The 12558-nt window shown below is 42.9% G+C and overlaps 1 protein-coding gene and 1 pseudogene across 1 annotated transcript; both read right to left on the bottom strand.

Moving 5' to 3' along the window:
• Nucleotides 1-116: 116 nt before the first annotated feature.
• On the bottom strand, nt 117-997 carry LOC122916718 (annotated as a pseudogene).
• Nucleotides 998-3071: 2074 nt separating this feature from the next.
• Nucleotides 3072-11890, bottom strand: LOC122916904 (olfactory receptor 2S2-like). The gene is made up of 3 exons (XM_044264288.1): nt 11856-11890; nt 7043-7051; nt 3072-4035 (listed from the first exon to the last, which is right to left on the bottom strand). Exons 1-3 carry the CDS (start codon nt 11879-11881, stop codon nt 3072-3074), a joined length of 999 nt encoding a protein of 332 aa, XP_044120223.1. The 5' UTR covers nt 11882-11890.
• Between the last annotated feature and the right edge of the window lie 668 nt (nt 11891-12558).

Here is a 12558-nt window from a genome sequence, read left to right as displayed (position 1 = left end):
TCTGTGTAATCGGGTATGACTATGTACCTTTGGCGAAATTGGCCCTTTATCTTATCCTCTGAGCCCCTCAGGTGAGAGAAACTAGGGAATAGAGATCTATCAGGACCCCTCCACCATCACTGGATGACGTGTTTGCGTAGGACAAGGTTCTTCACAGTGGCCTTCACATCCTTGTTCCTGAGGCTGTAGATGATGGGGTCATCTACATAGGGAGCACCTCCCCATAGAAGAGGGAGGTGAGCTTGTCTGAAACATCCTGCTTGTCTGCCCCCAGTGGGGTCCTTGGATTTTGGCCTTCCATACACAAAGAGCATAGTTCTGTAGAACCATGAGTGTGAAGTAGGCAGAGCAGGTAGAAAAGGCCTTTTTCCTTCTCTGAGCTGGGGGTATCCTCAGGTTGGTAGCAATCATAATCATATAGGAGATGAAAGTGTAGTGAGCTGAAATGCCCAGAAAGATCACATTGGCCAGTGCCATAGTGATCAATAACATTGATGAGATGTCAGTACAGACCAACTTCAGGACAGCCAGGATGTCACAGGTAAATTGGTTGATGAAGTTGTCCTCACAGGAGGGTAATCATGTCCCTAAAGATGTTTTCACCATGGCAGTCATGCTTCTGGCTGTCCAGGAGCTGACAGTCATGGGCACATAGGCAGCTTGTTCATCACCAGTAGGTACCTGAGGATGTTACAGATGGCCAGATAGAGATCAAATGCCATCATGCCCAGAAGTGCACACTCTGTGGCTCTCATGGCAAAGGAGATAACCATCTGCACACCTAGGCAGAGGAGGGGATGGTTTTCCTGCAGATTAGGAAGCTGTTGAGAATGAAGGGGCCTGAGGTGGTTGTGCAGTGGATCTACAAGAAGGAGTGTTTCCCAGGGAAGAAGTACATGATCATGTGCTCGTAGTAGTTAGACACAGTCCCCAGGATGAGGACTCCATTGCCCAGTAGGAGCACTAAATAGATCACGAAGTTATGCACAAAGAACATTTGGCATAGGAGGAAGGACTGGCGCTGTGTGGGCTGCAGAGGATTTAGGAGACCAGAATACCTTCACAAAGAAGAAGGAAAGAGATTGGGTACATCTCATGTAGAGGCACTAAACCTAATTAGGAGTGAAGGTAGAAGCTATTGGAGGGTAGAGTTAAGCATATTCGAGGAAGAGTTTGCAAGGGCTGAACGAAAAAGCTAGACTCTGGAAGTACTGAATTCTTTGTTACTGGAGATGTCCAAGAAATGACACTTGACTAGGGTCAGGGACATTGGAGAGGAACAGCACGCATCCTGTGCATAGGGTTGAACAAGAAAATCCCTGAAACCTCTTCTAACAATGATATTGCATGGCTCTACTAAGTGTCTGAAGTTTGCTTAAATGGCCACTAGATGGCATTTGTGTATTTGAAAGAGCAAGATTGTTCCCTCCTGGTGCAAAGTAGAAAGTAGTAACAGGACTAACATTAGAATCAGAAATTTTATTAAACAAACACTCATCCTTAGGCAATTCATTCTAAGAAATATAAGAAAATGTAAATATCACTTGATCAAGAACTCTAGGATGAGACAGAAAATGAAAGCATGTTGTTTGCCAGGACACTGTGGGTTTATATTGATGTATAACAAGTTGATTTGGAACACTGGAATTTCATTCTATTCTGTTGTGTTTTTTTTTTTTTGTAAAGGCAATTAAATAGTCCCAGGAAGGATCCTTCAGTTATATAAAAGTTTGTTTTATGAAAAAAAAAAACCAAAAAAAAAACTTCCAAAATCTGTTCTCAAAAAAGAATTCACTTTCCAAATTCTCTTTTTATGAAGTCAGCCATATTCAAAGAATTTCATAGAACTTGACATAAAAATGCTTCTATTTAACTGCTGACACCTCTGAATCTCTCATTTACCTTGTGTGTCTATTGCTCTATATAGGGACGGTGTCTTACTCTGTTCCACATGGCACACAGCACTGGGCAACATTCATGATATGACCAAAACTGGCATCTAATAATTCTATTGTGCTTACCATTTAGAAAGCAATTGTTTATAATAAGTAATTCGTGTGAAATTAAGTGGTTAGATGTTAAAATATGAAGAAATGGACTGTAAAAGGTTAGGCAACCCACCGAAGGTCATAGGTAAGGAAAAACTTCCCAGTTTTTATCCTGCTGAGCTATGGAGGCTCAGGAAATGTTACCAAGTTTATGTCTCTTGAACATTCACAGTGGACTGTGGCATATTATGCTTTGAGAAGTCCTGGACCAAAGAAAGGTGTTAAATGTTAGGCCCCCAAAGACTTCAAATATACTTAGCCTCTGTCTATCTGTCTGTCTATCTCTATCTCTGTCATCTTTCTTTTTTCTAGAATGTGAGTTATTAACCAAACAAATACTAGCTTTTTTTAATGGGAATTGCTGTAAGTGATGAGCATCAAATTCAACTCTATACCCTTTCTTGCCGTTAACTTACAAGTAGTGTTTCATAATGTGAAGTGCACTGAGAAAAAATAGCCTCAATTTTCTCATAGCTAAGAAGAAATGGGCTGTTCAGAATAGCTTGTTCCCACCCAAAAGCTCTCTATGTGGAGAACTTGTCTTTGTCTCTTCTTATACTTCAGCCAAACTGACTGTCTTCCAAAAACAGTCCAAAATGAAAATTCCCACTTCCTCCTTGTTCCTGTGACTCTCCTGGGGAATCCAAGAGGGATGGCAACAGTGCTGGGAGCGCCCTCTCTCCTCCATGCACTGGGTGTATAGCTAGACACAGTGCAGGCCATTCACCAAACTCGCTTTGATGATGCCTCTCTCCTTCGTTTTTATCATGTGTTCAGAATGTCTTTGTGTATTCAATTAGAGATCTGTTGTGTGGCATCTGTCAAAACTCTCAGCTGTATGGCTAGAACTCACAAGATGTACTCACAAGATGTTCAGTGTATACACTGAAAAGTTAAACGTTCTCTGAAAATGGACAGAAGGGCAAGAGAGGATTCTGGATCACGTGACTTGTCTATCAGATGGCAACTATAATGATGAGAAGTCCTTTATCCCATAGGGTGGGAACACAGAGGATCCCTCCATCACTGGGCGAAACATTTCTGACCCACCAGGTTCCTCATAGCAGCCTTCACATCCTTGTTCCTGAGGCTGTAGATGATGGGGTTGAGCATGGGGATCACCAACCCATAAAAGAGGGGGATGAGCTTGTCTGAAAGGTCCTGTTTGTCTGCCCCCAGGGAATCCTTAGACTTGGGCTTCCCGTACATGAAAAGTAAGGTCCCATAGAAGATGACCACCACAGTGAAGTGGGCAGAGCAGGTGGAGAAGGCCTTTCTCCTCCCCTCAGCTGAGGGGATCCTCAGGATGGTAACAATGATGAACACATAAGAGATGGAGATGAAGAGAACTGGGGCCCCCAGGAAGATCACGTTGGTCACCCCCATGCTGATCACATTGATGGAGATGTCAGCACAGGCCAACTTCAGGACAGCCAGGATTTCACAGGTGAAGTGGTTGATGACATTGTCCCCACAGAAAGGCAGCTGAATTGTCAAAGATGTGTGTACCACAGAAGCCGTACCACCAATAGCCCAGGAGCTGGCTGCCATGGGCACATAGGCAGCCTTGCTCATGACCACAGGGTACCTCAGGGGGTTACAGATGGCCACATAGCGATCAAATGCCATCATGCCCAGAAGCACACACTCTGTCCCTGCCATAGCAAAGGAGAGAAACATCTGCACGGCACAGGCTGAGAAGGAGATGGTTTTCCTAGGATTGAGGAAGCCATCTAGGAATAGAGGGACTGAGGAGGTTGTGTAGCAGATGTCCAGGAAGGAGAGGTTCCCCAGGAAGAAGTACATGGGTGTGTGCAGGCGGGAGTCAAGGACGGTCACGAGGATGAGGACCCCATTGCCCAGTAAGATCACCAGGTACATCAGGAGGATGAGCACAAAGAACATTTTTTCTAGTTTAGGGTGCGCTGAGAGGCCCAGAAGAATGAACCCCGCCACAGGGGAGGACCAATTGCCTTTTTCCATGTGCAATCCCTTCTGTCATTAGCCAAGGACAAACACAGCAAAGGCTTTCTTGAGAAAAGTCTCAGGCATCTGGTACATCATCACTGTGTGCTGCAGAACAGGACAACATAGGTGCATAAGAGATAATCGGTAGGAGTGTGGTTAGATCTTAGATGGGGGACGGTCAGGACTGGAAGAGGGCTTACAAATACTGCATTGAGGCCCAGAGAGGGGAAGTGACCCGTCCAAGTCTTTGGAGCAAGGTGGTGATAGAGGGGACCTGAGCCCAGCAGAGGTAATCCCGTGAAGGAGGGCTTTTCCTCTGCTCTATGATGAGCATGGGAAAATGCTGTAAATTACTTCTTTTTGATGTAAATGCATAGAAATTTCATTTAATCTGGGCTTTCCTAGATTCTTAGAGAGGGGAATCCCCAAACTGATCCTATTTATACAACTACAAAAATTTCAAGCCTTGTTAAACGTTGATTACATTTGGAAGGAACTTGTTAAAAAAGTGTTAATCCGGGGCACCTGGGTGGCTCAGTGCGTTACAGTCTCTGCCTTTAGCTCAGGTCATATTCAGGGTTCATGGATGGATCTCTGCTCAACAGGGAGCCTGCTTCCCCCTCTTTCTCTGCCTGTCTCTTTGCCTACTTGTGATCTCTGTCAAAGAAATAAATAAACAAAATCTAAAAAAAAAAAATTACTCCCCATCCAGACAGAATAAAGCCTAGGTCAATGTTCAGTCATAAGACGGATCCTTCCTTAGTTGGCCCACCTTCAGCAACAGATTTGCCTATTGTCAGAATTAGGATCTGTCTATTCTTTTTTTTTTTTTTTAAAAGGTTTTATTTATTTACTTGACAGAGAGCACAAGTAGGCAGAGAGGCAGGCAGAGAGAGATGAGGAAGCAGGCTCCCTGCTGAGCAGAGCCTGATTTGGGGCTCAATCCCAGAACCCTGGGATCATGACCTGAGCCAAAGGCAGAGGCTTTAACCCACTGAGCCACCCAGGCACCCTGGGATCTGCCTATTCTAATACATATTAAAGGCAGTATGTGGGGGAGGTTCCCTCACGGGGAAGAATTCATGAAGGCCACAGAAGGAGTAACTGGAGTGAGTGAACCCACACTATGGGATGACAGCCATGCAGCTTACTGACCAGTTAACTCAGTTCTTAATAACCGGGCAGACTGTAAGTTACCAGACAGCAGGATGTATGGCATTAACATCTAATCCCTGCTCATTAGAGTTTGGTGAGCTCTTAGCCAAGGGTGTCTAAGGAACGGTTTTTCTTTGTCCTTTTTTGTTTATACTGTATTCTTGTGTAATATTCTGGCTCTCTGCCTCCATTCTTGGGTTCCCTGCAAGCAGCTAGCTTATGGGAAGACTTGCATGCCTTTGGGTAGAGCAACAATTGCCAGACTGTGTATTCAGAATTCTCATTTGTAATATTTCTGTAGCTCTTTCTCAATTGCAGTGGTGTGTACACATGTGTATGTGTGTGTGTCATGAGTGTGTGTGTATGGGTGTGTAGGCATGGACAGAGGGTAGACGACGAGTAGTTAATATTGATGAACATCTATTCTGTGCCATATTCCTTGAAGCAAGCCTGGAGAAGACACTGTCATTCAGATGTCATAGGTAAACTTAAGCAAAGCTCAGAGGAGCCAAAGATTTGGTTCTTAAGATTGAACGCCATTGCTGGGCTTGGATCACAGGCCCCAATCTGGGTTCTTCCCACCAAATAGCTGCCGCACTGTCTTGCACAGATGTTGTAGAGTCTGTCTCTGCAGTACCAGCTCTGGGTGCTCTGTCTCATAGACCAGCCTGCTCTTGCTTCAGTCATGGCTGGAGTTTATGTGAGATACTCTGTCAGGCAGAGTGACTCCCACCCTGCACTGAGCCCAGAGCTGTGGGACCAGCCCTGCTGGTCCATATCCATGGATATGGATATTCTATGTAGCTTGAGCAAGTCCCCAGGCCTCGGTTTCCCCATGTGCATCACAAAAAGGCTGAACAGTTTTCCTTCCAGGGCATCCCAACTCTGTCATGGAGTGCCCAGCGCTGTCCTCACCAGGCAGGGAGCAGTCTTGGGTGAAGGTTACAGACCCTTCCTTGGGGTGAGTGTGTGTGTGTGTGTGTGTGTGTGTGTGTGTGTGTGTGTGTGTGAAGAGGTGATCTGAATGCTTGTTTTCCCATCAAGATATGGCCAGCAGGAAATAGTGCCGTGTCAGGCTTTGGAGGAGACTTAGGATGGAAGAGAACAGAGAGCTCTGACCCCTACAGCCCCAGGTGGACTGGAGTCAGCCTGTGAGAGCAGGAAAGGAAGGGGAAGCTCTTACCTTCGTGGCTGCATCCTACAGCTGTGACACCAGGATAGGGCTTGCTTGTGGCCTGATCCCTACTTATCTCTGGAGGCAGCAGGCAGCTGAGAAAAGGAATGCACTCCGGAGCCCCATGCATTGTCATGCCGCCTCTGTGGAGAGCAGCTTGTGTAGAAAAGCAAAAAGCTGGGAAATGCACATAACTCAATATTTCAACCTCTGGAAGAAAATTGTGAAAGCTCTCAGTATCTCTCAGTGGAAGCCTTCATAACTGTCTGCCAATAAATGCCTAATGGTGCCATTTCATCTAATGGAATATTAGACATTTAATTTACATTTATAATTTTTACACTAGCACATCGTTACACTTTAAAGATAAAAGTGAGAATGCAAAATCGTACATACCGTTTTGATCTCAGTTAGGTAAACAGTATATGTGGATAAAAGTGATTGAAAATCAGTTGGGAAAGGGATTCTGCTTTGTAACTCTTCAATACTATCAGATTATGTAATAAATTACAGGCAGAAATTACTTTGTGTTCAGGCAAAAAAATTCTCAGTAAGGTAATCCCCCTTACCAATATTGTGCTTCCAAAATTTCAGTTCTGCCCTCCCCCCCAGCACCCCAGCTGTGGTTTGGAGCAGAAGATAGCGTTTCTGACCTGTGGTCATGAGGTCAAGGGTAGCCTTCTGTTGCATCTCAATGTCTAGGTCACTTACCTCACTGTGGCTCATCATGTGGCCATTTTTCATCTTGCACTGTCACAGGAAGAAAGGGAGTCCAGTATAATAAGACACTGTGAGAGAGAGACCACAGTCATATAACTTTATAATGTGATGTTGTTATAATTGTTGTATGATATTATTGGTTATTGTTAACCTCTCACTGTGTCAGATTTGTAAATTAAATGGTATCACAGGTGTGTGTGTATAGGAAGTACTATCTGTGGCTTGAGGCATCCACTGGGGGTCTTGGGAGGTATCCCCATGAATAAGGGGTAGAAAGAAAGTGAGGAGAACAGAACTAGCCACAGACTGGGAATCACAGACAGGGATGGGTCCCAGCTCACCCTGTAACCCCATGAAAGGCTCAGTCTTCTGGGAAATCTCAGCAGGATGGGGTAGAAATCTGGCTGCCTTCTTGCCAGGACTCTGGGCTCCTCCCAGGGAGGATGGAACAGCAGTGTCAGGGCAGGGCTGGGTCAGTGGTGAGCTCTGTAGAGCAGGAGGGACTGCCTGGGCTTAGCCTCAGCTGCTCCTCCTTGCTCCAGCATCAGCTGTTCACAGCTGGCTGCAGCTGGAAGGTGTTTGGAGCAGAGGCAGGGGGAGGAGGAAAGTCCATCTTTGGAAAATGCTCTGCAAAAGTCATGGCCACCAAGCTTGTCCCTATCACAGCCCAGCACTACCCACCTGCATCCTGTTTGCAGCCACTTCTCCGAGTCTTCTGATCTCAGAGCCAATTCTCAGCTCTTCACTGTGCCCTGGGCCAGACCCTGGATCCCAGAGAAGGACCCCAGACACTCTCTTGCTGGAGTTCTTTCACCCCTGAGACCCTGTGTCTTCTCTTCTTTTTTCTCATACAGCCCTGTGGAAACTCTAGCCTCTGGTGGGGTTCCTCTCACATCCTTCCTCCTAGATGTGCAGGCTAACTGCGTGTCTCAGCTATAGACTCTTCATGGAGAGGACCTGTCATCCTGGTCTGAAATCCTGGCCCAGAAATCCCACAGGTACATCTTCCCCAGCAGTGAAAGGAGTCCTCAAGAAGCAGCTGTGAACTCCTACAGGGACCCTGTTAGTCCCAGAAGCAATTTAAAGTTTGGAATGTCAAATGTGCACAGGGTACAGGCCCTATACATACATACCTGGGCCCTCCAGGGACCATCTCCCTGTCCCAATTAGAGATAACGACTGGGACACGGTCAACTGGCGATGGAGAAGAGTGTATAGCAGATGCTGGTTTCCTCCTGAGCTTTCCCTGGGCTCCCAGAGAAGCCAGTGCTCCACTCAGAGTCAGAGTATGCTGTCCCCCTGCTGAGTCCTAGACAGCCAGAATGGGGAGGCAGGACACATGTCTCACAACAGCTGTAGCAGAACTGGCTACACTGAATGAGGTGCTCCCATGTGTCAGGCACTGTGACAGATACTTCACAAATCTTCATTTTAACATTTCCTCCACTTCCTCACCAGCACATGTTATTTCTTGCCATATTGATCTCGGCATTCTGACTTGCATGAGAGGGTATCTCATTTTGAGTTTAATTTGCATTTCCCTGATGATAGCGATGTTTCTTTTAGCCCTCTGTAGGTCATCTTTGGAGACATGTCTCTTCAGATCCTCTGCCCATTTTTTATCGATTATTTGTTTTCTTGGTGTTGAGTTGTATGTTTTATTTATATATTTTGGATACTATCCAAATACATTTTTCAAATTATCTTCTCTCATTCAGTAGGTTGCCTTTTCGTTTAGGTGATGGTTTCTTTCACTGTGCAAAAGCTTTTTAGTTTGATGAAGTCCAAGAGTTTATTTTTGCCTTTGTTTTCCTTGTCTGAGGAGACCTATCCTGAAAAATGTTGTTGAGGCTGATGTGCACGAGATTGTTGCCTGTGTTTTCTTTTAGGAATTTTATGGTCATGTCCTACCTGTTGGTCTTTACTCCACTTTTATTTCACATCTGTGTAAGACAGAAGAAAGTAGTTCAGTTTTTATTCTTTTGCATGTTGTTCTCCAGGTTTTTCAGTACGATTTACTGAAGAGACTGTCCATTGTGTATTCTTGTCTCCTTTGTTATAGACTAATTGATGAGATAAGCATGGGTTTATTTCTGGTGGTTATCCTGTTCCTCTGATCAATGTGTCTATTTTTGTATCAGCATCCAAGTGTTTTGATTACTATAGTTTTGTAGTATAGCTTGAAAGGTGCCATTATGTCCCTAGCTTCTTATTCCAGGGAACAGAATTTAAAAGGTTAAACAATTTACCAAAGGCCACATCTTTTGTGAATGACAGAGCTGGATTTCAGTCTCAATACATCTGATTCTGTTTATCACCATTGAATTCCTCCTCCTCCTCAATTCATCTTCGTGATTATCATTCCATTAGGAGGTGTTCCTTGTACCCAAATCAAAATTTAAAAGATATAAATGAATATATAATAATAATTAATTTCCTTTCTTGTCACATAATTATGTTCCCTCAAGGCAACCAATGTTAGCAATTTCCTTATGTTTTTTTTCACCAGATATATTCTATGGATATTGTTGAGTGAGAAAAACAAGATATTAAGACAGAACAAATTTTGCACAACAGTGCTCTTTTTTAAAAATTTATTTTCAGCATAACAGTATTCATTATTTTTGCACCACACCCAGTGCTCCATGCAATCCATTCCCTTTCTAATACCCACCACCTGGTTCCCCCAACCTCCCACCCCCCATGGCTTCAAACCCTTTAGATTGTTTTTCAGAGTCCTTCGTCTCTTATGGTTTCCCCTCCCCTTCCAATTTCCCTCAACTCCCCTCTCCTCTTTAACTCCCCTTGTCCTCCATGCTATTTGTTATGTTCCACAAACAAGTGAAACCATATTATAATTGACTCTCTGCTTGACTTATTTCACTCAGTACAATCTCTTCCCGTCCCATCCATGTTGCTACAAAAGTTGGGTATTCATCCTTTCTGATGGAGGCATAATACTCCGTAGTGTATATGGACCACATCTTCCTTATCCATTCGTCCGTTGAAGGGCATCTTTGTTCTTTCCACAGTTTGGTGACCATGGACATTGCTGCTATAAACATTGGGGTACAGATGGCCCTTCTTTTCATGACATCTGTATCTTAGGGGTAAATACCCAGTAGTGCAATTGCAGGGTCATAGGGAAGCTCAATTTTTAATTTCTTGAGGAATCTCCACACTGTTCTCCAAAGTGGCTGCACCAACTTGCATTCCCACCAACAGTGTAAGAGGGTTCCCCTTTCTCCACATCCCCTCCAACACATGTTGTTTCCTGTCTTGCTAATTTTGGTCATTCTAAGTGGTGTAAGGTGGTATCTCAATGTGGTTTTAATTTGAATCTCCCTGATGGCTAGTGATGATAAACATTTTTTTCATGTGTCTGATTTTTAATATCTTGATTTTCTCACTGAACAATATATCTTGGGTATATTTACCTGGGAAAAAGATGTGTAATACTGCCTATTTTTAAAAAGTATTTATTTATTTATTTATTTACTTGAGAGAGACAGAGAGAAAGAGAGAGACATTGAGTAGGGGGATGGGCAGAAGAAGAGGGAGAAGCCAACTCCTACTTGAACAGGGAGCCTCATTCAGAGCTTCTTCCCAGGACCCTGAGCTCATGATTTGAGCCCAATGTATATGCTCAACCAACTGAGCCAGACAATATACTGTCTTGTTCTTTTAAATGGCAGAATATATTCCATTTAAGTTTGTGCCATCATTTAATTAATTAATAGTGATGGACATTAGATCTTCCAAACTTCTGCAATCTTATGCTGTTATAATTAATGCTGCAACAAATTTCCTTATGAATTAATAATTTAGCATTTCATAAAAATACACCTGTTTCTGTACATTTCTAATTTTGTTAGGTATTGACAAATTTACACATTCCTGTCATTAGCATGTCTGAACATGTCTGTTTTCCACACTCTGCTAACATAGTAGTTTAGTCTCAAGAACTCTTTTTGGTCTTTGCCAATCTGAAAGATGAGAAGTGGTATCACATATTTAATACTTTAGGAATTTAACATGTGAAAAGTAGCACAGATATGTAAATGCATATGAAAGTACATCAAACTCATAGATTTAATTTAAAAACTAATAAAGTAACAATCTCTTAATTTAAGGAGTAGAACATTGCAAGTACCTTGGAAGCTCCCTGGATATTCCTGCCCAATCTATCCTCTCCTGCCAGAGAGAAACACATTGCTGATGAGTTTAATCATTTCCTTGCTTTTTTTGAGTTTTATTACCAATGTATACATCCTTAAACAGTGTAGTCTAGGCTTTCCTCTCTCTAAACTCAATATAGGGATGCCTGCGTGGCTTAGTTGGTTAAGCCTCTGCTTTTGGTTCAGGTCATGAACCCAGGGTCCTGGGATGGAGTCCCAAATGGGTCTTCTGGCTCAGCAGGGAGCCTGCTTCTCCCTGTGCCTGCAGCTCCCCCTGCTTGTATTCCCGTTCTAACAAAAAAATAAACAAAATCTTAAAAAAAAAAACACACACACAAATCCTCAATGTCAGTTGAACCTTTATAGGTTTTCTTTTTGTCTTGATTCCTTAGTCAATATTATGTTTGCTAGACTCATTAAAATTTACGAGTATGGCTGAATTCATTAATTTGTATTGCTAAATACCATTTTATGAATGTAGCACAGTTTATTTTTACATTCTATGTTGACGGATCATTGGGTTGCCTCCTAGTTGAATGCTGCTATAAATGTTTTATATATTTCTCCTTGGCACAGGTATTTCCAACTGTTCTGTTTGCGTTTGTGTCCAACCCTTTCTCCAGTGATGTGTAATACATCACGTGTGTTATATATCAAATCTCCAAACATGCATGTGTCCATTTCTGGAATTTCTCTTCTTTTTAAAAATTATATTTTATTTAATTCAACTAATAACAGATACTGTATTATTAGTTTCAGAGGTAGAGTTCAGGGATTCATCAGTTGCATATAATACCGAGCTCTCATTACATTATAAGGTGCCCTCCTTAATGCCCATCACCCAGTTACCCCATCCCTCCACCCACCTCCCCTTTTATAACCCTCAGTTTGTTTCCTGTAGGCAAGAGTCTCTTATGGTTTGTCTCCCTCTCTGTTTTTGTCTTATTTTATTTTTCCCTCCTTTCTTCTATGAGCCTGTGTTTTGTTTCTTAAAATCCACATGTGGTGAAGTCAGGATAGTTGTCTTTCTCTGAATGACTGATTTCACTTAGGATAATACCCTCTAGTTCCAGCCATATTATTGCAAATGGTAAGATTTCCTTTTTTGATAGCTGAGAAATATTCCATTGTATGTGGTGTATACATATACATACATACATGCATGTGTGTGTATGTGTTGTGTATATGTATGTGTATATGTGTGTGTGTGTGTATATATATATATATATATATATATATATATATATATATATATCTTCTTTTCCATTCATCTATTGATGGATGTCTGGGCACTTTCCATAGTTTGGCTATCATG

Source organism: Neovison vison, chromosome 9 (assembly GCF_020171115.1).
Source record: "Neovison vison isolate M4711 chromosome 9, ASM_NN_V1, whole genome shotgun sequence".
NCBI classification, from domain to species: Eukaryota; Metazoa; Chordata; class Mammalia; order Carnivora; family Mustelidae; genus Neogale; species Neogale vison.
This window is presented reverse-complemented; position numbering and strand designations above follow the sequence as displayed.